The 25,063-nt window shown below is 47.4% G+C and overlaps 1 protein-coding gene across 6 annotated transcripts in view; it reads left to right on the top strand.

The window, feature by feature from the left end:
- Window positions 1–4,047: 4,047 nt before the first annotated feature.
- Window positions 4,048–25,063, top strand: part of SUSD1 (sushi domain containing 1) — a 119,987-nt gene continuing 98,971 nt past the window's right edge. For 4 of the 6 annotated variants that reach the window (XR_006885846.1, XM_046644444.1, XM_046644413.1 and 1 more), the window contains exons 1-3: window positions 4,048–4,288; window positions 16,907–17,014; window positions 19,937–20,092. Coding sequence is in view for 5 of the 6 variants with exons in the window: in XM_046644444.1 (XP_046500400.1) it covers window positions 4,195–4,288; window positions 16,907–17,014; window positions 19,937–20,092 (358 nt within the window). In the remaining variant the exon portion in view is untranslated. Of the gene's footprint in view, window positions 4,289–11,646; window positions 11,797–16,906; window positions 17,015–19,936; window positions 20,093–25,063 lie in introns of all 6 variants that reach the window. The other 2 variants (XM_046644437.1, XM_046644426.1) reach the window with 2 other exon arrangements.

Genomic DNA, 25,063 nt, shown 5'->3' with positions numbered 1-25,063 from the left:
CATCTTCCTCTTTTTTTCTCCTCCCCAAAGCCCCAGCGCATGGTTGTGTATCCTACATGTAAGTCCTTCTACTTCTCTGTGTGAGCCACTGCCACAGCACGGCTACTGACAGACAAGTGGTGTGGTTCTGCGATCAGGAAACGGACCTGGGCCACCCAAGCTGTGAGCACCGAACTTTAACTACTAGGCCATCAGGGTTGGCCCTCTTTTGGTGGATATTTTTGTGGAGGACATGTGGCAAATCTAATCCATTGCCTTCCTCAAAGCTATCTGGTTCATCGATGCCATTCTTTCTTGTTTGAAAGCCCTGTTGCATATTTAATTGCATGTGTGTGTGTCTTCGGCTGTTTTACTGGAGTTTGGGGACGAGGGGAGAGAGAACTTTGAGGGCTTATGATACCACCTTGAAACTAAAGTCAAAAATTTCTTTGACAGAGGCTGGCCCAGTGGCGCAGCGGTTAAGTGAACACATTCTGCTTCAGCGGCCCGGGGCTCACCAGATCAGATCCCGGGTGCAGACATGGCACTGATTGGCAAGCCATGCTGTGGCAGGCGTCCCATATATAAAGTAGAGGAAGATGGGCATAGATGTTAGCTCAGGGCCAGTCTTCCTCAGCAAAAAGAGGAGGAGCGGCAGCAGATGTTAGCTCAGGGCTAATCTTCCTCAAGAAAGAAAAAAAAAAATTTCGGGGCTGGCCCCGTGGCCGAGCGGTTAAGTTCGCGCGCTCTGCTGCAGGTGGCCCAGTGTTTCGTTGGTTCGAATCCTGGGCGTGGACATGACACTGCTCATCGAACCACGCTGAGGCGGTGTCCCACATGCCACAGCTAGAAGGACCCACAACAAAGAATATACAACTATGTACCGGGGGGCTTTGGGGAGAAAAAGGAAAAAATAAAATCTGAAAAAAAAAAATTTCCTTGACAAAGTCATTAAAATCTAGATGTCATGGAAAAAAAGAGCTCTCTCCAAATTCTCTTGTAGAAGATGTGGGTGTATTGACCATGCTCTCTTAAAAGAACATTTTTCTTAAGTTAAATATTTTCTCAGCAGTAATCCCACTGCTCCAGATTTAACACTGGTTTAATATTGTTTTAACTCTAGCGACAAATATCGACGAGGAGATAATTTTTCATTCTGTGATTCCATGAACTCACCATTAGGCAACAGGTCAAGAAGTAATTTTTTTTAGAAAAAATATTTGTTTGAAAGCAAAAAATGAGCCAATAAAAAGAATCGACGAAAGTCACACAATCTAATGTAGAATACAAGAGTAACGTGGATTGCGCTAATGTAAAATTTTCAAAATATTGGAAAGGTGATTCATGCAAATATAAAATGAAAAGTTCTCTAAGATTTTATTCAACTATTAATTCATGAAGGACTCAGTAAGATTTTTTTTTTTTGAGGAAGATTAGCCCTGAGCTAACATCTGCTGCCAATTCTCCTCCTTTTGCTAAGAAGACTGGCCCTCAGCTAACATCCGTGCCCATCTTCCTTTACTTTATATGTGGGATGTCTACTTATATGTGGGATGTCTACCACAGCATGGCTTGCCAAGCGGTGCCATGTCTGCACCTGGGATCCGAATGGGTGAACCCTGGGTCGCTGAATCGGAAAGTGTGCACTTAACCGCTGTGCCATGGGGCTGGCCCCAGGACTCAGTAAGATGTTGACTTCAAAGGAGAATTAGTAAGATATTAAGGTTCAAAGGAAAGTTGAAGAATATATATGTGTATTACATACATGTATATATATATTTCAATTAGGAATGAGAAATGAATTTGCTAATAGATGCAAAACTGATTAACTGGTTAATATCATCTAGGACAAAATCTAATTATTAGGTTTATCTTGTTTTTACCTGATGGAAATCACTTATATCCCTACTGGAAAAAATTAATCTGCATTGCTACAGAGAAGAATCTTTTGCATTATCATCAATTTTCTGCAAGTTAACTTCTGCCTCTATAGAGTTGTAGAATACCCTAGTCAGTAGAAAGTCCATCAGGCGGCCGGCCCCATGGCTGAGTGGTTAAATTTGCATGCTCTGCTTTGGTGGCTTGGGGTTTGTGGGTTTGGATCCTGGGCACGGATCTACACATCCCTCATCAGGCCATGCTGAGGTGGCACCCCACATAGAAGAACTAGAAGGACCTAACAACTGAGATATACAATTATGTACTGGGGGGCTTTGAGGAGGAAAAAAAAAAAAAGGAAAATTGGCAACAGATGTTAACTCAGGGCCAATCTCCCTCACCAAAAAAAAAAAAAAAGAGAGAGAGAGAGAGAGAGAACCCTTGGTAAATATGGCTTGTTTATTAAAAAAAAAAGTCCATCAAAGTGCGCAACATCTAGAATCAGCTAATTTCCAGAAAGGATACCAGACAGCACCCAGCACCCCACTGAAAAGACACTCAGTAATCTCTTTTGCTCATTTCAAAGTTTTGGACAATTTTTCCTGACGTCACCAATTAACTATATATGTATATACATATATATACATATACACAAAATATTTAAATTTATTCATTCTGCAGGGGGGCAGGGCAGAGGAGAGGTATAGGTTGGTTGAAGAATATCTTAAGTGAATGGATTTTTGTTGAAACAATTACATGATTTCAAAGTGCATGGAGAGATGAACTTAATAAAAAATTTGAATACTAGGAGGCAGACTGCCATACCACACTGTCCATCCACTCCTCCCCAAAGCGGGCACTCTTATCTTTGCTGAACAAAAAAATAATTAGCAAGAAAGCCTGATGCAAGAGCCTGGGAAGTTTATTTTTAACTACTTCTTTTTAAGGCTGCACAACAAGTTGAGCCCTTATATGGGTGTGTTCATGGGTGATGAGATCTAGAGCAGGCTCACGGTAGAGAGAAAGCGAGGGAGGATGTGGGTAAAGTGGGGGACCCTGCTCTGGGAGAGCCCCCCAGACATCACCAGCTCAAAGCCTCAAACTGGAACTTACTTCTCCCTCTGTGGCCTCGCCCTACCCCAGCTTGCAACAAGTTCCTTTGGGCCTCTAGCTCAGTGACTCTCACCATCAACCCAGCTGTGCAAACCAGAAATTTAGATGACGTCTGTAATTTCTCTTTCCTTCTCCTCCACATTCGACTGGTCACAAAAGCCAGTGGATTCCACCCACTACCACCCGCCTTGGCCCCTTGTCTCTGTGCTCATGGCCAATGCCTTGCTGTCGGACGGGTCTCTTGGCTGGATTTCCGCAGCAGCCCCAGGCTGGCCTCCCCACCTCCCCTCTCCAGTTCCAATCCCACAGAGCAGACACGGGGAGCTTTTCCTGATGAGCTCGCTCTACTTAAAACCCTGTGACAGCTCCTCAGCAACCTTCTTTACTTGGTTTATGAGGTCTTACTTATTTATCTCTGCAGCTTAATGCCTCTCTCCAGCCATCTGTTCCCACTCTCAGGAGGTCCTCCTCCCATTTCTGGAGCACTCTCCGCTGTCTCTGCATAAGCCTTTCTCCCTGCTTAGATCCTCTCCCACGTCCTTCCCATCCTCAGGGGCTTAGCTTACTTCCTCTGAGGCCCGCCCTCAATCCCCAAGATCGGTGTCCTCGGAGCGGCAGGAACTCCTGCCAGTCTCTCCCCACCACGGTTCTGTCACTCCTTATGATCATTTCACCGGCTCGGTCAAGTCTGTGGCCCTGGGTGGCCTGGCTGGCGGCTTCTCCTTGCCCTTGGAGCTCCAGCCACCTCGCCCCGACTTTTCCACCTCCTCGAAGGTTCCCGCTCCCCACCTCTTCCCTTGCCACCCCGGGGGTGCCTCCCTGAGCTCCGGACCCGCTGGGATACCCGGTCCGTTTCATACGCTTAGATCACGGCCACGTTTCCTTCTAGCACAGTCCGGGGCTCTACAGTCCGGCTGTGTCATTAGCTGCTGGACGTCTGTCCCCGTCATGGAACGTACGCGCCGAGAGAGCCGGGCCCCGTCTCTGGGCCCGCGGCGCGTCCCCAGGGCCACCGCGCGGCAGGTGCACGCCCGAGCGCACGAGCGCAGCGGCCGGGAGGAGGCCCGCGCCCCGCCGCCTCCCGGGGACCCGGCAGCGCCCTCCGCGGCCCCGCGGCGCCGGAAGCGCCGGGCCGGCCCCCTCCCCGCGGCGCCCGCCGCCTTATCTCGGCGCGGCGGGCGCAGGCGATCGCGGGCGCGCCGGGAGGGACGTGGAGGCGGCGGCATGGGCCGGGGGCCCCGGGGTGCGGGCCGCCTGCTGGCGCTCCTGCTGCTGCTCGGCCTGGGCCGCGTGGCGACCGGAGCGGCGGGCGCGGACGGTGAGTGCGGGCGGGGACCGGGCGCGGCGCGGGGGCCCCCGGCTGGGTCACCGACGACGCGGGGCGCGCCCGGGACGCTTCCCCGCCCCTGGGCCGGGCGGACGCGGAGCCCGAGCGTGGAGCGCAGGTGGGGCTTGCTCCGGCCGGTGGCCATCGGGAAGGCGGGGTCAAAGCATCAGGAGGGGCGCCCCGCCCCCGCCCCAGGGCTGCGGCGGAGACCTATTTGGAGGCGGCCTTGCTCGCGCCCCGGGGGGACCGGAGGGAGGTGGGGGCTGGGCGCGAGCGCTGGCCCTGGGGAGAGCCGCGCCCGGCGTGGAAGGGCGTTCCGGCTGCTCTGTCACACTTCCGTCTCTGCTGTGGCTTTTGCATGACAGATTCTAGACGTGAAGCAATTTTCTTTCTACCTTTTAATGTTTTTCATCTCGATGAAGAACCAGATGCTAAGATGGTGATAAAGAAGTGTAAGGAAGTTTACAGGAACAAAGAATTGCTTCATTCATTCATTCAACAGATGATGCTCGTTTCTCTGTGCGGGATGAGAGGTCTCGTGCTGGCCCTCCTTGAGTTTGTATTCTGGAGGAATCAGACAGCAAATAATCCATTTCTAGGCATTTGGAGTAGTTTTTTCCTCCCTCTGCAAAATGCAGTGTTGAAAGTGGTAGGAATTACACGGAGGACTCAGATAGGTAGGGGAGGTGGCATTTACTCAAATAAGTGTAGTAGAAGGCGGAATGCCGTCAGCGCTCTGAGAAGGCGTGGGTGGTCAGCCGAGGGAAGGATTGCTTCTAGCTGGGGGAATCCAGTGGAGTCATGGATGAGGTGACCCTTGAACTGGGCCATCAAAGACTGGTAATATTTAGACATGGGAAGATGAGGAAAAGCATCCCAGCTTATAGCAGAGGGCATAGTCAACTCTCCACGAATATGCGTAGAATGAATGAATTTGAGAGGGAGAGGCCAGGAGGGGATGTACATGGAGGAATGGTATGGAGGCACAGAAGCCTGGGGCCTGTAATCCAGTTTGACTGGTTTGTAGGAGATGGGTGGGAAGTGGAGGTGGAAAAGGAGATCGGATTGAACTAGAAGGCACAGTGCCTTGATGAGCAGACCAAGGCATTTAGGCTTAGCTGTTCCTGGGCAGTGGGAAGCCACTGGAAATGTCATGGCAGGTTTTTGTACAGAGAGTGACATAAAAAGTGGATATAAGGAAACCCACCAACTTCCTTAATAAAACCCAACACTGATCCTGACGTGGAAGGGAACTTCCATGTAAGGAGATTTGGGGGGGGGGGTACTTTGCAGCTCAGACTCCTATTCCCCCAAATTCTCTTCATCTTAGGACTTTTACCATCATTGGTGGGTGTTTCTCTTGACAGCTCAACCTTCTGGAGTGGCTATTTTTACATATCAGATACTCTGGTAGGCTATCTGACTTCCTTCCCTCTCTTAGTCTCCCACGGCAGTGTGCATAAAAGCTTGCAGCCCCTTGTAGCCTATTTCAGATTCTTTGTGTTAAGACTCTCTAGCCTAGGAAACTGTCCACTGTGGTCCCGCTGAATTGCTGGGCCAAGACTGTTGAACAAAGTAACTGACTAAGGTCATCCATCCGCATCTACCTAAAGGCTGTGGGGTGCATTTTGGGAAGTGGAAGTCAGGGTTTCCTGGTTGATCCTCCTTTCCCTGTGTGGGCATTCTCCCTTCATTTACAGCCTTGGAGAGTCTGGTTTTATTAAGGGCAGGTTTTCTCATAGTGGACAATGTGGGGTGTGGTGGAAGGCTTAGAGCCATTGAAGAAGTTGTAATAGCTGGCCTAGAAGTTCTGAGAACTGGCGTCACGTAATGCCAGCAGGAGAAGAGGACTGTGTGTAGATGATAAGGTGGAATTGGAACTGGAAGGAGATGCGAAGCTGCAAGGGAACAGAAGAGGAAAGATGACACTAAGGTTTGGCGACCAGGTAACTGGGATACATGGGTGTATAGGAGGAGAAAAAAGATTTGGGAAGAAAGATGACTAGTTGTTTTGGATATTCTGAATTTGAGGCAACGTTAGGGCTTTTGGAGAAATGGAATCAATAGGGAGTTAAGACTCTGGACAATAGGTGTATGCATTTGATGTGGACTTGATGGTCGCTTGAAGCCTTGAGGTTGATAAGACTAAGAGGACAGAGGACAGATTCTCGGGGGAGGACAAGTTTAGATGGTAGCTTCAAGTAGCGGAGAAAGAGCAGCAGCCCCATAGGCAGGAGGAAGGCTGAGCTGGAAGAGCCTAAAGGAAACCAGGGAGGGGAAGCCGAGGGGACAGAGATTGAGAAGAAGCCTTTGGATTTGGGGACTCTGGTCGGTGGTGAGCCAGCGCAAGCAGTCAGCATGAGAGCCAAAGGCAGAGGGCTCTCTGGTGAGTGCAGAGACCTTGCCTGCAGAGGACGTACTCTCTAAAGAAGTTAGAAGGAAAGAAAAAGTAGCATTCAGGTGGGCTGACCAAGTCCGTGCGAGAATTTTTTCCGGGGGAGGGTGCTAAAGCATACTCAAGCATGTTTTGGACTGAGGGGCGTTACTCGGCAGAGGGAGAAATTGAAAATGCAAAAATAAATGAGCTATTTAGTGGAGCAGGTCAAAAAGCAAAGTTGGTCTGCAAGTGGGAAAGCTATGTCTCTGGAAGGAGAGGGAAGGAGAGGAATGAAGAACTGCTCATCCCTTCACCCACAGCTGTCTACTTAGTCAGTGCTATTCCTATTCAAAACCAGCCCAGTGGTCCTCCACTGGGAAGCCCCCTGGAGTTACCCGGTTCTCTTTGAAACACCAGAGATGCCATGCCCGTGCCTCTGTGCCATATTTGTAGGGAACACTTACACACTTATTATATACATACATATTTGTATGTGACCTTTACTCTATACGCTTCTGCCGTATTGCGCTGTAATTGTTTGCTGGACTAAGAGCTCCTTGTGAGTGGGGATTGTGGCTTGTATTAGGAATCTGGTATGGAAATAAACAAAGACTACCCAAAGGAGAACAGGCAGAGCCTATACAGAGCTTGCTATAGCGAGAGAGTCAGCCATCATGGCTTACATTCGTCAGAGACTCAAAGGCAGACGGGGGAGTGTAACGGCTTATAGTAGAACCAACGGGAAGGTTTGAGGTGTGCCCTGTTGGAGGACGGTGGCATGGGGGAGCTGGAGGCAGCTTAGTAGCAGCAGGCATCCGATGTCATTGGTTAGGGGAGCATATTTGGCTTGCTCTTATTGGTCCTAAGTTTGATGCAGGGGGGTGAAAATTAGGGCAGCTGGCCGTTATTGATTAAATCCTGACCTTTTGACATTTGTTGCTACAGAGGTTGTGGTTTGACTTCCTGGACTGATGGCCGTAGATTGTGGGTCAGAGTTCCATTTTCATATATGGTCTGGCCGTTGTCCATTTGTATAATCAATCTCTCACTGGTAGCATGTGCTGAATTACATTTAACTGTTACCAAAGATGCTTCGGGGAGGAAGAGTGGGAGAGCTGAAGTCGGATGGCCTGCGTGTGAGGAAAGGGCAAGAGGCATAGTTGGTAGGGCAGAGGGTGTTGGTGGTGGGTGAGGTGCCAGGCCCAGGGGAATAGAGAGGTCAGGAATGGGCGAGGAGGGGTAGAACCAGTCAGTCTTGTTTCTTAACCTTTCTCTGGCGTTGCTGGAGTCTGGGAGTGGCTGGGGGACTTGTTGGCTCAGGCCTGGCTGGATTTGGGAAGGCCAGGAGGCCAGGCAGAGGCCTTGAGACTCTTGGGGGTGCAGTGGTGGAGAGGTTGGGGCAATTGTTCTGACTGTCTAAAGGGCGCCTGACTTCACTAATCCTGCATTTCATAGGCTCGGTCTTCCCACTGTCATCATGAAGTGTAGTCACTGTTCAGAGTGGGGAAGAGGAGGGAAGAGGAGAAATGAGGGGAGCAAATTGTTTTGGAGTAACGTACAATTGCTCAAAGTAAGGGAGCAGGATTCGGGCCCAGGGAGAAGACCCTGCTGCAGCCTGTCTGCCACCTCCGGGGACTTGGCCCTGGACACATGCCCAGCCTTCTGGTCAAATCCTAAAGTGGGCTCCTAGGTCTCGGCAGCCTGAGATAGCCTGGGGTGGCCATGGCCTGTTGGCCTCAGCCCTGCAGAGGAGACGGGGGAATGAACTGCATGGATTAGAGAAAAGTGCAAAGCCTGCTGGGAATGTGAGTCAGGTCCGAGGTATGCCTCGTAATGGGGGAGATGCTGGACGTGACCCTAGGGTGCGGCCTAAGTGAAAGGCTGCTTAATTCAAAACTCAAAAGCGTTGTAATCGGGGCAGTCTGTGTGGGCTGGTTCCTGGTCTGGAGGCTGGGTGTGGGGACCCCACTCATGTTGATCTTGATCAAACAGGAAGTGGACAGAAGAAGGCAAAAGGGCAAAAGGAAGCTGAAGCCCTAGAACCATTTTACAGGAGGAGAGGTTACGGGTTCTTGATGGGGAACGGGATGGGAAGGGAAACATACAAGGGTGCACGTCGCCCTGCAAGGGTTATGTTGTTTGCAAGAGTAAAGTGCTCTCTGTCTGGTGGGATTTGAAAGCAAAGGCTGTGTTTTGTTTTTTTCTGTCAGGGATGTTGGAGAGGAGAGAATATGAGGTTTCTCAGGTTCCTTCCCTCTCTGGAATTTGACCCAGTCTCTTGAGAGCAATACCGTTTTACGTAGTGTTGCAGAAGACTTGAGAATGGAAGTCTTTCTCTTGCTTAGTTTGGGACCCCTTTGCTTATTTCCTTAGGTCGTTTGATCTGTTTCCACAAGTTTGAGAGACAGGGTGGCGGATTTGTTTGGTCTGACTGCGAATGCCCGGGGAGTAGATTAAGATTTAAATTCAAGTGTTCCCTTTGTGCCTTTAAACTGCCTTTGTCCCTTGACAGTGGACAGAATCTCTTCATTGTCACGTTCCCGTCCATCTGCTGTTTCAGAAGTGTATTTCAGTGGTTGCTTGTGTATTGCAATAAAGAGCAAAAGTAGCTTGCTCAGGCTGGCAGCCTCCATTCCATCGTGAGGTGTAGGTTTGCTTGTGTGCTGGAGAGGAGGGGGAGCGGTGAGCAGGGTTGAAAGGGTGAGGAAGGTGGACTTCCCACTTCTGAGTCAGGAATGATCCAGAAGGCTGGGAGGATGTGGGGAAGGCAGGGGGTGCTTATGTAAATGAAGATATTATGGTTCCCAGACCATCAGCCCCACGAATAGGTAGGCATCTGTCCACACAGAGATACTGCTTTGGGTTTTTGCATCAATGCTGTTCTCCATGCTTCCTTCATTAGCATAATAGGGATTGGCTAGCTGTCAGTACCTTCATTTATTCATTAACAAAGAGTTGTTGAGAAGTTCTTATAACACTGTCTAACATATTCTAATTGCTTTTCATGGATTAACTAATTTCCTCTTTGATCCTCACAACAACCATATGAGTGTCAAAGCAAAATAACAAGAGGGAGAAGGTGTCCTTATTTGAGCCAAGTTGAGGAAGACAGTTTCCACAAAGGGAAAGAAGCATGGTTTTCAGCATAGTCTTACCCCTTTTCAGAACAAAGAATATACACCAAATACACCCAGGATACATATTCATCAAAGTTTCAAAGAGGTATTCAGCTGCAAATTAGCAGGTTAACTTGACCCCGAGGTCCAGGAACCGGAACCTGTCTTCAGAAGGACTCATATGGGCGTTACCAATACCGGCAGGTGTAGGAGGGGAGGTATGCATTCTTATCTTCCAAGAGTGTACTCTTTTACCTTGAGATAATGTTTAAAGCATTCCCCACTTTAATGGTCAAAGCAGAGGCACAATGCATGCCCGATAGGCCACAAGTCAGGCTTCTTTAGTTCAAGCTGAATCAGTTTTGAACCAGAATAGCTACCTCATATACCCCAACATGTGAAAATGTCTTGTTGTGAGGGAGGTTTACTATTATCCTCATATTCCAGATTTACAGGAAACTGGGGCCCAGAGATTCTCAAGGGTCACACAACTAGCAAGTGGCAGAGCTAGAACTGTAGCCCAATAAGACCTCTTCACCCTGCTCAGATGCCAAATACCGGGCACTGTATCTTGCATGACTTGTTTCTAACGTTAATAATATCTATGCGGAGAGACATAAATATTCCTGTAAATTAGCTTTGTCTAGTACTTGGGAGCTCATATAGCATTTATATTTCTCATTTAATACTTGCAACACGATCTCTTCACAGATTAAAACTGTAACCACCCAAGGGGAGTCATCTGCTCGCCGCAAGACATGCCAATAGTCAAGAGGCAAGCCAGTAGGAGAGAACGGGTTTTATTAGAGCTTACTAGCAAGGGGGAAGATGACTGAGTAATGTCCAAAAGAACCATCTTACAGAACAAAGACTACATGTCAGTTATATGCGGGGCTGGTCTCTGGGTGTCAGGGAGGTATCTGATCTTTGAGTGGAACAGACATCTGGTCTTAGTTCCTGATAGTCCTTTGTTTTACTGGATATGCATCAGAGACTGGAGCAATGCCCTATACCCAGATCTTTCAGTTGTCATTGATGATGGCTATCAACATAGACTCTCTGCCCGGAGGTCATCATATTCCTAAGGAACTCAAAAGAACAAAATTATCGACTTATAGCAGCTGGAAGGGGCCATAAAATCTACAGATCACGTATACCTCCGAGAGGGTGTGTATCTAGCTGGGTTAGTTAATCAGAGGTCATTCAAAGTTACAGTGTGGTTTCTTTTCTATAATATGGCTTCCCTTATGTCAACATTATGTTGAACCAGTATCAAAACTGGAGGACTGACGGTTTAATTTGCCTGAGATCATGTAACCAGGGAGCAAGAGTGAAGAATCCAACCTAAGTCGAGACACCAAAACCTGTCTCACGCTCTCAGTGTTGGATGTGGTTTTAGCTGGCTGAGTCACTGCAGAGTGGAGAACGGATGTGAACCTAGGGTGGCAGCCCACACATAATAGTAACAAAGAGTGCTTGTCAGGCTTTTCCTCCTTCTAGATTTTGGAATCCCCTCTCTGCCGTTTCTCCGCCAGTAATTCTAGGCAGCCCTGGGGTGGGTGGAAGTGGAGGTCCCTCAGCTCTCAGTAGTTCCTTCTGATTCTGCGTGGCAGCCACTTCTCTGTCCCCTGGAGCAGTCTGCTGATGACAGAACTCAAGTCATCCTTGTCATGGATGGATGCTGCCCCCTTACACAACTCCCCCTCAGGTTATAGCAAAGGCATGGCGATATTTTCTTAGCCTGGAGAGTTGCTCTCTTTTGGGTTATCCTCTGTCACATCGGTCCCATAGCTCTGCTATGCATCAGTCTAGGCTTGGTGAAAGACTTCTTTCAACATTGCCTCTTCTTTCTCCAGGATTCTCACCCGAGTCCTTGAGGTTGAGCTGGACTCGCCATGCTGCTCTTGTGCGGGCCACTTGGAAGCTTAGAAATGCAGGTTCTCAGGCCCTACCCCACACCTGCTGACTCGGAATCTCTGGGGATTCTGTCTTAACAAGCTCTCCGGGTAGAGTGACCAACTGTCTTGGTTTGCACAGAATTGAGGGGTTTCCTGGGACACAAGACTTTAGTATTAAAACCGGGACTATTCGTCACCCTAGCTCCAGGTGGTTCTTAACTGAGCTGGGGGCTCTTGAACAACAGACACTGGTGTGTGGTCAAAGGTGCACACCCATCCCCCTGTGTGCCATCCTTGGATTGGAGTTGTGCTCCCTGCCCCCCCTTTTTTTTTTTTGAGGAAGATTAGCCCTGAACTAACTACTGCCAATCCTCCTCTTTTTGCTGAAGAAGACTGGCCCTGAGCTCACATCTATGCCCATGCCCATCTCCCTCTACTTTTATATGTGGGACGCCTACCACAGCATGGCTTTTTGCCAAGCGGTGCCATGTCCGCACCCGGGATCCTAACCGGTGAACCCGGGACTGCTGAGAAGTGGAACGTGCTAACTTAACCGCTGCGCCACTGGGCCGCGCCCCTCCCCGCCCCTTTCTTTAGGATACATTCCCCCCCAACCCCCAGGAGACAAGTTGTTCCCTCAAGCAGTTAGAAGTCAGAGGGCCGCCCTACAAGGTCCTGCAGACTAAACTAATCATGGCTGAATGCTAGGCTTCAGCTGAGGCCGCTCGTCCTCTGCAAACCACTTCTCTTCTGCATGTGGTCTGAGAAGCCTTTGGTAGCCTGGCGCACATCTTGTCTCTTTGCCTGTATGGGGAACAAACATTTATTGAGCTAAACGTGCTGGGTACTGTCCTTGGGGTTACGTTTATGCTGAATTATTCTTAGTGGGTCATTAAAACACGTGCCCTAAGGATGAAATGTCAGAACATTTAGAGGAAGAGGACTTGAGGAGCCATTTAACCCCTGCAAAATGTGATCCACCTGGGAGCTCGTTAGAAATGCAGAATACAGGGCCCCGCCCCAGACCGACTGAATCAGAGCTTGCAGTTTAACCAGATCCCTGGCAATTTGAATGCACTTTAAAATTTGAGAAGCCCAAAGCCCTTGTTTTACAGATGAAAGAACTGAGAGCCGGAGAGGTGAAGTGATTTGCTGAAGGTCACAGTGAACTGACTCAGCTTGATTGAGGATCCAATTCTGACTCATGTCCAGTGCTTTCCCGCTATACCTGGCTGCCTTCCTGCAAGGCTGTATTTTGTTTGTCTGGTTCTATGTATTGAGGGAACTTGAACTTAATTCAGTTTATTTTAAAGAAACCTTTAAATTCTGTCCTTTGCTAATTCACACTGGACTTCCTTTTTTTTTTTTTTGAGGAAGATTAGCCCTGAGCTAACATCTGCCACCAATCCTCCTCTTTTTGCTGAGGAAGATTGGCCCTGAGCTAACGTCCGTGCCAGTCTTCCTCTACTTTGTATGTGGGATTCCTGCCATAGGATGGCTTGACAAACAGTGTAGTATGTCCACACCCGGGATCCGAACTGGCGAACCCTGGGCTGCCAAAGTGGAAAGTGCGAACTTAACCACTGTGCCACCGGGCTGGCCCCAGACTGGACTTCCTTTTTTTTTTTTTTTTTTTTATATTTTATAAAGATTTTATTTTTTTCCTTTTTCTCCCCAAAGCCCCCCAGTACATAGTTGTATATTCTTCGTTGTAGGTCCTTCTAGTTGTGGCATGTGGGACGCTGCCTCAGCGTTGTTTGATGACCAGTGCCATGTCCGCGCCCAGGATTCGAACCAACGAAACACTGGGCCGCCTGCAGCGGAGCGCGCAAACTTAACCACTTGGCCACGGGGCCAGCCCCTGGACTTCCTTTAATTTATCTGAGTGGGTGGCACTACTTGGCTTCTTAATTCTTTGTTTGTGTTTATTAGATTCATTCAGCAGTTACATGAAGTGATCATTTTCCACCTGATGTAAGTTTCTGGAACTTGGTGTATGTAAATGCTGCCATCTTTATAAAGACAAATATTCTATATAAGAAAAAAATCAAACATTTTACCATTTTATCATTGATTTCACTAGTATGGTGTTTATATCTATTATTGCATCACACATACACACCATGGAGAATGTTCATCATTATATAGCTGATCACAGCTGGGTTTGTGGCCTTGGCCCAGGATCCATTATTTAAAAGGTATTGCCAGGATTTTAGTTGCATGTAATTGTTACTGAGCCAGGTTCACTTTTGCCCTCTGCCCAGAAAGCCACTGAGACTGATGAGGATTTTAGGCTGGTTACTTTTAAAACTACAGATGAGAAGCAGGCTCCGAGGACTGGAATTTTGCTTGCCCTTTTGAGAGACATTTGCATTTGTGAAGGAAGGGGGGGGGATGAGCTTGTAGGGACCTGAAATTGGCCACTCCAAGGTATGACTCTTTGGCATCAGGATTGTTTTGGGCTGATTGCTTTCGATAAACTGGGACAGGGAAGGAGGCTCTGGGGAATGGAACTTGCCCTTGTTGGGACACATTTACATTTGTAAGGTAAATCTCTATCTGTAAAAGGTGCCTCCCTCTCTGTACCAGGAAGAAGAGGAGAGATGACCTTGTCCCTAGAAAGTCTTAATGGGGAAGGCAAGAACTTAAGTTGGATGCTGTCTGGCAATCTCATGTAACTGGTTTAGGGTGGTGGCGTCTAACCTTTCTAACCTTTACTTAATCCGATTTGATTCTTGTCTAAAAGTCATGGGATCACCCAATGACCAGACCCCACCTGCACTGATACCATTTTAACTTTTTTTCATGTTCTTTCCTTTGTCTTCGTAAAGAGATGACTCACATACCTATGCCTTAAATTTAGCCCTAACCCTCAACTCAGGGCAGCAGCAGGAGCTCTGACTGCCCGTGGGTCTTGTCCCCATGCCAGCGGGGGCAGCAGCAGCGGCTCTGCCTGCCCGTGGGTCCTGTCCCCATGCCAGCAGGGGCAGCAGAAGCGGCAGCAGAAGCTCTGACTGCCCATGGGTCCTGTCCCCATGCTACACTATTCTCTAAATAAAAGAGCACTACTGCCAGATCTTAAGGATCTAAGAAATCTTTCTTTCGACTCCTCGGCTCACTGAACCCGCATCAAGACGATGAGATTGCAGCAGAGAGAGGGTTTTAATCATAAGGCAGCCATGTGAGGAAGCGAGATCATGAGTCTCACATCAGCTTCCCTGGAAATAGAGACTCAGGGATATTTATGGGATAGGGGCCAAGGTGGTCTGAAATGTGGAGATAGGTAGTTGGAGGTGAGGAAAGGTGAGGTAATTGATGATCTGCGCAAGCATAGGTAGACTTCGTGCCTCTTCGTAGGATGCATGCTCACAAAATGGCGCCATTAGCATGATCTGAGGGTGGAGCTTTTAACCTCTTGACATCAAAAGGTCACCTACTGGACCTCTGTGTGGGCCCAGTTGATGAGTTGGTGGTCTCAACCGGCCTGGAGTGGACAAAGGAGTTCTAATTCCTGAAGAACAGCTCACACACCCATTACCATGGTGACCCAGGCGCCAGGGAGATGTTATCTATAGGAGCCTAGTGGGAGTCAGACAGCTTATTGACTAAACAGCGCAGTTAACAATGGGTGGGTTAAACAGCTATAAGCTATAATCAGTAGTTCCAAAAGGGAAAAAAACCTTTAGTTCCTAGCTACTTAATCATCAATGGCTAACTGTTTGCCAGTTTCATGATTATGACTTGACAGCGTCCTTATGGTACTGTTCTAAAATGCTATGTGTCAAAATGGTTAAATATGTTTACACAATGTTGATGGACGTTTAGGTATGGGTGATGCGGGGTCGGTGAGCCGAGGAGTCGAAAGAAAGATTTCTTGGACTCTCAAGATCTGGCAGTAGTGCTCTTTTATTTAGAGAACAGTGTGGAATGTTAGAGAACATTTTTAGAGAACATGTTTAGAGAACAGGACCCATGGGCAGTCAGGCTGCTGCTTGGGGACAGGGCCCACGGGCAGGAGGAGCCGCTGCTGCTGCCCCCGCTGCTGCTGCCCCCGCTACTGCTGCAAACATGGGTGGAGAGTAAGGCTAAATTTAAGGCATAGGTATGTGAGCCATCTCTCTACAAGACAAAGGAAAGAACACGTAAAAAAGTTAAAATGGTATCAGTGCAGGTGGGGTCTGGCCATTGGGTGGTCCCACAACTTTTAGATAAGAATCAAATCGGATTAAGTAAAGGCCAGAAGCCACCACCCTAAATCAGTTACATGAGGTTGCCAGACAGGGTTGAAATTCTTGTTTCATCTTGGGTTATATATCACCCTTTGGCAGATTTAGATGTTTCAGGAATTTTAGCCCCAAACATTTTTGCTGTATATCTAAGTAATTTCGCTCTCATTATTCTACTGGGACCTGGCTGTTGCCTCACTGACATTTTAAACACATTCACTGTTTCTCCTAAAAGGAAAATGAATAGGGTAATAGACAGATGCTCCACTTGCTTTTGGACTTGTAGCAAGTAGGATTGCAGGTGTCTTTATTCAGTCGGTCAATAAAAATATATTGAATATTTATACTGTGCCATAATGACGCATGGACAAATGACATAATCCCTGTCCTTGAGAAGCTCATTCCTAATACCAACTGGGAGGACAGAGCTGGAATAGAATATAATGACAAGTTAACATGGTTGATAGGGGAATGTACAAGTGTCAGGGGAACACAGAGGAAGCCACATTTAATTTTCCTGGAGAATGAAGGAATGGGGAAGACCTCAGAGACAGTGTGACATTTATGGGTCTTGAAAGAGGAATAGGTGCGAGCTGGACAGAGAAGGAAGGATAGGCATTCTACGTAAGGGTAACATCATGACAATGGCATGAAGTATGACAGGATAGCGTGTGAGGGACAGAGTAGTCAGCCTCCTGCCTAGAGAAAACTGTGTGTGGCTGAGCTCTGGGGACACTGAGGCTGGAGGAGTTATTCTAGAGTCAGACCGTTAAGAGCAGTGATTGTCAGGGAGAGGAATTTGCGCTTTCCTCTGTGGGCGATGAGTGGCCAGTGCAGGTTTTTAAGGATGGGATCAGATCTATCCTTTTTCATTTTGGTTTTCAAACTTTGGTTCTCCTTTGTAAATGTCTACTACCCCAAATGTGACTCGTCTAGAGTAGTTGATTGAACTTTTCTTTCCCTCAAGTATACAATTTATAATTCCGGTTTAGATATCTGTGCCGCTTGCCATGAACATGCTACCTGCGAGCAAAGAGAAGAGAAGAAGATGTGTATTTGCAAATACGGATTTGTGGGCAATGGGAGGACCCAGTGTGTTGGTAAGTTCTGAATCCGGGGTGAAGTTGAAAAGTTGAATCAAGAAACAAGATTCTCTAGTGTTAAAGGGTTGATGTCCTTGAGGGGCGAACATTGTTACTTTGTCCACATGTTTTTATTGCAAGAAGTTTTCCCGGTTATAATAAGTCTTTGTTTTAGTGTTTGGATATGTCCTTTCTCTGGTGTCTCCAAGGAGTATCCCTCATGTTAGAGGTCATTGAAGTTGAATCTCTGGAAACTCTCGGACCTAACACAAATTTGCAATCTCTTTCAAGTCTTGAGTTTAACTTAACAACTCAAGTGAATATTGCATTTCTTAATTTCTCTGGTTGTTTCGATAGAAAACTATTTGTGAATATTCCTGCCATGAGGAAAAACAAAACACCACGGCCTATTGGACGTTTTGGCTGGCTGGTGAAATGATGTTGCTTTGAGTCTTAGCCTGCCGGCATCCGTCCTCCAGATGTTTTGTAGCTGGGACCTTTGGGGACGTGGGTGACTTACAGGAATACAAAGACCTTTAGACTAGAAGCATCTGAGGTTACTTTTTGCCTCGTGCCATCTGCCATGCTGTAAAAGTCAGACAATTTCCAGGTTGAAGCCCAATTCAGAGAGAGCGGGAGTTCACAGCAACTTTGTAACAGTGAGCGTTAGAATAACGAGTGATTGTAGTTTCTTCCCAGCACCTTTGTTATGTACAGTAGAAATATTGATAGTTTGGTCTTGCCTTTGCGGATTGACAGTGTATACAACCTTGTCGTGGTGCCTTTGTTTTATTTCTCCCTAAAAAAAATAACAGTTCGATCCTGAGTTCAGAAAGTCAGACTCTCCTTCACAGACACAAGCCTGCACAGGCACACACCTTTGCTGGTTCCTGCAGGACGGCCGTGTGCCACCTCTGACCCTCTCTCTTTAGGATTCTGTCCATGAGAAGTGTGGCCGCCCTGCTGTCTGAGGTTCCTGAGGGCATTTCTCCTACCCCCTTCTCCCCCGCCCTCCCCACTTGCTAGCATGGACTTGGAAATGAAGCTGGAGTTGAGGAGCACGGACAAGCCTTTTTTGCTCCCTTCCCTGAGGATGTTCTCGTCCCATGAATGCTGGCTGCACTCTTCATTGCTCTTTGATGCCTTAACAAGAGAAACTTCTCTTAATGGGAGGAGGAGGCTTTATTAATTTGTGTGGTACTTGCTCCCAAACATTAGACACTGCATCTCCCAGGACTTGGCCTGCTGAGACTACACCACAGGTTACACGTGAGGTGATACGCGAGCCAGAGGCGCTCTAAGGTGACATTAAGCCAAGGAACCTAAGAATTCTAGAATCCCCTACAAACCTAAATGTCCCTTCTGGTCAAATCTGCGGGGGAGACATACCTCAGAAACAATTACAAAGACGGAAATAGGGGCTGGCCCCATGGTGCAGCGGTTGAGTGTGCACATTCCACTTCGGTGGCCCCGGGGTTCACTGGTTCAGATCCCTGGTGCGGACATGGCACCACTTGGCAAACCATGCTGTGGTAGGCATCCCACATATAAAGTAGAGGAAGATGGGCATCAATGTTAGCTCAGGGCCAGTCTTCCTCAGCAAAAAAAAAAAAAAAAAAAAGAAAAAGACAGAAATATCCCATTTTATGGGCAACTGGACTTGGGTCTGAAACCCCCGTGCAGTGCTCAATAAGCTGGACTAGACACTTGGCCTGGCTGTGGCTGGAGGGCCCGTTCTGTCTCTCTAAGCTCTCACGTGGATCTTACCTCAGACAATTTTAACGATGAATCACGTTCCAGGTTCAACTAAAATTTTTAAAAGATAATACAAGATAAAAACACCTAGATTTTTTGGGGTGTCCTTTTGAGTTAGCAGGAATTGAGTGCAATCGTGAGAAACAATTGAACTGCTTTGAGAGAACCAATGGTGTAATAAAACACTAAATAACAAAGAGAAAAACTCCAGTTCCTAAGTTGATGATTCCTGCCCGCCCCCCCAAAAAACCTAGCTGGATAGATCAGCTCTAAAAGAATGCATAGGAAATTGGTCACGGAAGCTTCCTCTGATGTTAGAGGCAAGGGCAGTCAGCAAACTGGCCTGAAGGCCAAATTTGGCCCCGTGCCTGTTTTTGTAAATAGAGTTTTGTTAGAACCCAGTATTGTCCATTTGTTTACCTCTTGTGTGTGGCTGCTTCTGGGCTCCAACCAGAGACCTGTGACTGGCCCTTTACAGAAAAAGTTTGCTGAGCCCTGCGCTGGAGGAAGAGATGGGAGGGAGATTTGCTTTCATTTTACGTCTATGTCACGTTATTGAATTAAAAATGCTCAGAGCAGGCTACTGTGGACCCGTCAAGCATCCCTTATTCCAGCTCCTCCTGCTGGGTGACTAACATGATTCACATGGGTCGCTGATGATTATTAGCAGGAGCTGTTCCTGCCACAGTATGAGCCCTTCCCCCCGGATGAGGCTGGAGGACTAATTCCATTATGTTTCCTGGTAACTCAGAAGTAACAAATTTTCCAGTTAATCACTGGATGAAAATCATCCTCCTCTGGCTTTCAAGAAAAAAGCAAGAGGGTGCCTGAGCTGGAAAAGTGGGATTCTGCTGGATTTCTTTTCCCAGGCCCGAGACAAGATTATTTTACGTGTAGAAAAGTTCAAAAAGAATCCTTTTCTCCCAGTCTTCAAATAAGATGGATTGCCAGATCGAGATGTTGGGTTTCTCTTGTGGTTTAATACACACCTAGTACATGACTAGGAAGGGCCCATGTCCTGTAGTCTGAGAAGCATCGTGAAAGGAAAAGAGGCTGGGGAAATATATCATTGAGCTGTTGTCCCAGAATTGATTACTGAGTGCATAGCATAGAAGGACAATCTGGGTTGTAGAATGTGTTGTGGATTAATAGCCTTTTCTGTGTGTTGTCTCATTGTATCAATAGATAAAAACGAGTGCCAATTTGGAGCCACTGTGGTCTGTGGGAACCACACATCTTGCCACAACACACTCGGAGGCTTTCATTGCATCTGCCTGGAAGGATATCGAGCCACAAACAACAACAAGACATTCATTCCCAATGATGGCACCTTTTGTACAGGTACTCAGCAAGGGGGCCGCAGGGATGGCAACTCCGTGAGGGCAGGACAGCGTCTGAGCACGGAAGAGCGAGAGGGCAGGGCTGGGACGGGGTGTGATTTCAGGGAGGGACCCTCCTTTAAGAATATCTGTAAGGGAAATTTGGACATGGACTGAGTATTAGTTACTATTAGGGAATTGTTAATTTTGTTAGATGCGGTAATGGTATTATGGATAATATTCTTATTTTGGGAGATTCGTGCTGAAGTGTCTAGGGGTGTGATTGTGATGTATCCAGTGTTAGTATGCCTGTAAGGTACTTTAAATGGCAAAATGTGAACAATTCTTGAATCTTGGAGGATAGATCTATGGGAGTTCATTGTAGTAAATTCTTTTTCTTGTTCTGTGTGTTTGATCATTTTTATAGCAAACAATGAGGCGGGACTCTCAGAGATGGTCTACCATCTGCAGGTTCCTGTCACCCCACATGGGATGTTCTTGGGATGACTCTGGCACTCACCAGCTCTGTGCACACTGCCCAACAAGAGCCCAAGGGGTGGGCACTGTGATGTTGGCTCCTGAAAAATCCTAAGTGCAACCCCTGTTAGAGACGTGGGCTTGCCTCCCAGGGGAATAAGCTGAGTGAGGAGGGCAACTTTTAGGACCCCAATAGCTTTGAAGGTCAGATTTCTGGGCATATGCTGGTTAATACCAGGGGTGGGGAAACCCTCCTAATTTTCAGTGGGCCCTGTGTTATCTGAATTCTGTTTACAGCATGTCATGATAATATAGCTCTTGGGTTTTCTTAGAAAATCTTTGAACAGTAATGAAGAGGAAAGGCAGGAAAAGACTCCTGGTCCTGAGATGGTTTTGCGTAGACTTCATGACTGCTTAAAGGCTTTGTGATATTTAAAGGTTTTTGGGGAAAAGAAAGGGAGAGGAGAACATGTTTCATCTTCTTACCCACCAGGAACCACAGGTTCTGGTTCTCTGATTCATTCTCCCTTTGACTTGTACAAGGTAAAAATCCCTCAAAGGGTGCATTTGATTTATTCTTGGCATGAATGAACACATTCCCTCAGAGAAAGCATTTTATAGTATCCTGTTATTTTAGGTAACAAATTACCTGCTACATGATTGCAGAAGTGCAATGTTGCAGAATAAGTTAGGGTGCATTAAAAAAAAAAAGATACCAATTTAAAAAAAACTTTACAAGATGATGATCTGGTGTTCAGTTCGTTCAATATACATTTCTTATGTGCTTCCCACCTGCCAAGGCTGTGCTAGTGGGAGATGATGGCAGACAGCTAATTTCAGGATAACGTGTTAGTGATGGGTAAGCAAAGGGCACTTTCTGGAATCCGGAATCCGTGGGGCACTTACCTTGGAAGTGGGCAATGGACTGGGGAACTTTCTGGAGGAGATGATACCTGAAATTCTGTGTTCAAGGCTGTGGGAGTTTGCCAGGAAAAACTTTTATAATCAGTATATATTAGTATATATTGTATATATCAGTATAGTATACTGTATAATTGTATATATATCAGTATAGTTCCCAGGGAAGCATTCTACTTTTAAAAAGATAGGAAGAAGAGGGGCCGACCCAGTGGTGCAGTGGTTAGGTTTGCATGTTCCACTTCAGTGACCCAGGGTTCTCAGGTTTGGATCCCGAGTGCGGACATGTGTGCTGCTTGTCAAGCCATGCTGCGGCAGGCATCCCATATATAAAGTAGAGGAAGATGGGCGCGGATGTTAGCTCAGGGCCAGTCTTCCTCAGCAAAAAAAAGAAGGAGGATTGGCAGCAGATTTTATGTTAGCTCAGGGCTAATCTTCCTCAAAAAAAAAAAAAAAGAAAAGTAAAAAAAAAAGGGAGAAGGAGAGGGAGGGAGGGGGAGAAGGAGGAGGAGGAAGAAATATTTTATGCAAGGGCCAAATAGATGTCAGCCTAAGAAGAACCAGTCTTCTGGGGCCAGCTCTGTGCCCTAGTAGTTAAATTCAACAGGATTTGCTTTGGCAGCCCAGATTTGCGGGTTCAGATCCCTGGCATGGACCTACACTACTCATCAGCTATGCTGTGGTGGTGACCCACATCTAAAGAGGAGGAAGATTGGCACAGATGTTAGCTTAGGGCTAATCTTCCTCAAGCAAGAAAAGAGGAGGATTGGCAATGGATGTTAGCTCAGGGCTAATCTTCCTCAGCAAAAAACAAAAAAGAAACCAATCTTCCAGGAACAAAATCCTGATCTAGGCTCTGCTTCCATTTATTCTACTTCTTGAAATTATTTAGTGACCTTACCTTTTTTTAAAAAATTTGAGATATAATTCACCTTTTTTTTTTTTTTTTGAGGAAGATTAGCCCTGAGCTAACATCCACTTCCAATTCTCCTCTTCTTGCTGAGGAAGACTGGCCCTGAGCTAACATCCGTGCCATCTTCCTCTACTTTATACGTGGGATGTCTGCCACAACATGGCTTGACAAACAGTGCATAGATCCGCACCCGGGATCCAAACCTGCGAACCCCGGGCTGCCAAAGCAGAACCTGCGAACTTAACCAGTGTGCCACCAGGCCGGCCCTAATTCACCTTTTTGAAGTGTATAATTCAGTGATTTTTAATATATTCACAAACTTGTGCAAAGTCACCACTGTGTAATTTAGAACATCTCCATCACCCCAAAAGGAAGCCCCGTATCCATTAGCAGGGATTCCCATGACTCTTCCTTTTGAGGTCTCCAGTTATCACTTCCTAAAAGCTGATAGGTGACTTTTTGGGTTTTGCTCTTTTTTCTTTATTTTTATTGAGGTCACATTGGTTTATAACGTTATATCAGTTTCAGATGTACATCATTATATTTCAACTTCTGTACAGACCGCATCGTGTTCACCACCAAAAGTCTAGTTGCCGTCCATCACTGTACACATGTGCCCTTTTACCCCTCTCACCCTCCCCCATTCCTCCTTCCCCCTGGTAATCAACAACGTGTTCTCTGTATTTATTGTGTTTTTTTGTTTACCTTCCATATATGAGTGAAATCATACGGTGTTTGTCTTTCTCTGTCTGGCTTATTTCACTTAGCATAATACCCTCAAGGTCCATCCATGTTTTCGCCAATGGCATGATTTTCTTTTTTTATGGCTGAGTAGTATTCCGCATTATCCATTATCCATTCAGATGGATGACTTTTCTTGATGGTACTGAGTTTTTTTCAGAATCACAGTTACCACAGAAACATCGGTGGCCCCAGGCCAGAGGCTTAGCAAGTTTTGGGATATCAGCAGGTCTTCAGTGTTTCCCTGGAACCACAGGATGTGAATCCTAGCTCACTATTTTTTTTCCCCTCCCCAAAGCCCCAGTACATAGCTGTATATTCTAATTGTAAGTCCTTCTAGTTCTTCTATGTGAGCCACCACCACAGTATGGCTAGTGACAGATGAGTGGTGTTGTTCCGTGCCCAGGAACTGAACCTGGGCCCCTGAAGTGGAGCACACTGAACTTTAACCACTAGGCCATCAGGGCTGGCTCCCTAGATCTAGAATTCCGAGAAATCTCGTGACCAGGTGTTTATCGTACTTTGCAGAGTTCAAGTCAAGTTCAGGAGCTGGTGACAGGTGGGCCTCTTTGGATGCCACTGAGGATAGATGAGGAATGAGTTGTAGGGGTTCTAGTTCTGGAGAGCCTGCACATGTTCTGGCCCCCGGGGCTGCCCCCTCAGTGACTCCTGGGGATCATGGAAACTTTGCCATGAGCCACAACCCAGGGGAAGAAGCTCTGTGGCACTTCCAGTGTGAGCGTGGTTTGACTTGGGTGGGCCAAGAGTAAGTGGAGAGGAATGAGACTAATGTGGGACTAAGGCCTGGGGCTGTCGTGTCCCCACCAACATGGCTCCAAGTAGGCATGGCCCTAGTAGGGTCTGCTGAAAATGGCAAAATACCCTTCCTGTGCCTTCGAACTCCCCAAGTCTTGGGACTCCATCTCGACTCTGCTGGCAGCAGCGACGTTCTATTTCATAAGCTCATTTCCTGTGGTATCAGGGCCTGATGCCATTTCTTCTAGAGAAATGTAATAGCACTTCAGCCTGGGCTGAGAAATGGGGAAGGAGGGTGGTGAAGAACCTAGAGGGAGTGAATGATTTGCCAATCATCAGTTCCTGGAACCTCCTGCCGGAAGCCTGTATCCCATAGGTCTGCCCATGGTGAAGCAAACGCTTTCATTCCTGGACGAAAATCCCTATCGCTACTAAGGGCAGTGCAGTCTTTTGGTTTCTCTCCCAGGTCACGAGGCTCCTTCTCCATGTGAGCCATTGCCCACAAGCTTCTCAGCTGCCCCTCTCTTGCAGGTCCTGGAGCAGCCTGCTGTGGCCTCAGACATGAATGCATGCTCCCACCGAGATTCTGCTTGCTCTCTGTGGGCTCCTGCTCAATCAGCTTGCAGCTGTCCTGGGGTTTTCCCCAGTGCTGTCTCCAAACAGGACTTTGCTCCGCAAATCCCAATCCTTTGTTTTAGCTGGATTTATTCGCAAAGAGTCATGTTTTACCACTCTGAAACAAGGAAGAAGCAAGGAAAAGCACACTGGGAGGGCAGTGCTCCCTGCTGCCCAGAGCAGTGCTCACAAGCATTGGCTCCTTGCCTGCCTTCCCTGTGGAATCCTCCTGATTCCTGCTTAGGTCTCCAATCGCGGTGGGTGATGGCTACTTCCCCGGCTCCCAGGAAGGAGAGAGAGGCCAAAGATTCTGAATCAAAAGATGGTTAAACCTAAGCTCCATCGCCCCAAATGCCAGAAGCCTTGACCAAGGCACTGCTGTCCCTCTTTGGGACTGGGGGGGGGCATGCCTGAGTTTCCCCTGCAGTTAACATCGCCCACACTTTACTCTTGCTTCTTGCTGGCTCAAGCCCCAGGATCGGGCTATCCCAGCTTCTTTCCCACGGCCCTGTTGAGTCTAGTAAAATGTGGACACAGGGCTCTTTTTTACTCGGCTGATTTAAAGTTTTGGGA

The sequence above is a fragment of the Equus quagga genome, chromosome 1 (genome assembly GCF_021613505.1).
Source record: "Equus quagga isolate Etosha38 chromosome 1, UCLA_HA_Equagga_1.0, whole genome shotgun sequence".
Classification (NCBI taxonomy): domain Eukaryota; kingdom Metazoa; phylum Chordata; class Mammalia; order Perissodactyla; family Equidae; genus Equus; species Equus quagga.
The sequence above is the reverse complement of the archived record's forward strand: the minus strand, read 5'-3'. Positions and strand labels throughout refer to the sequence as shown.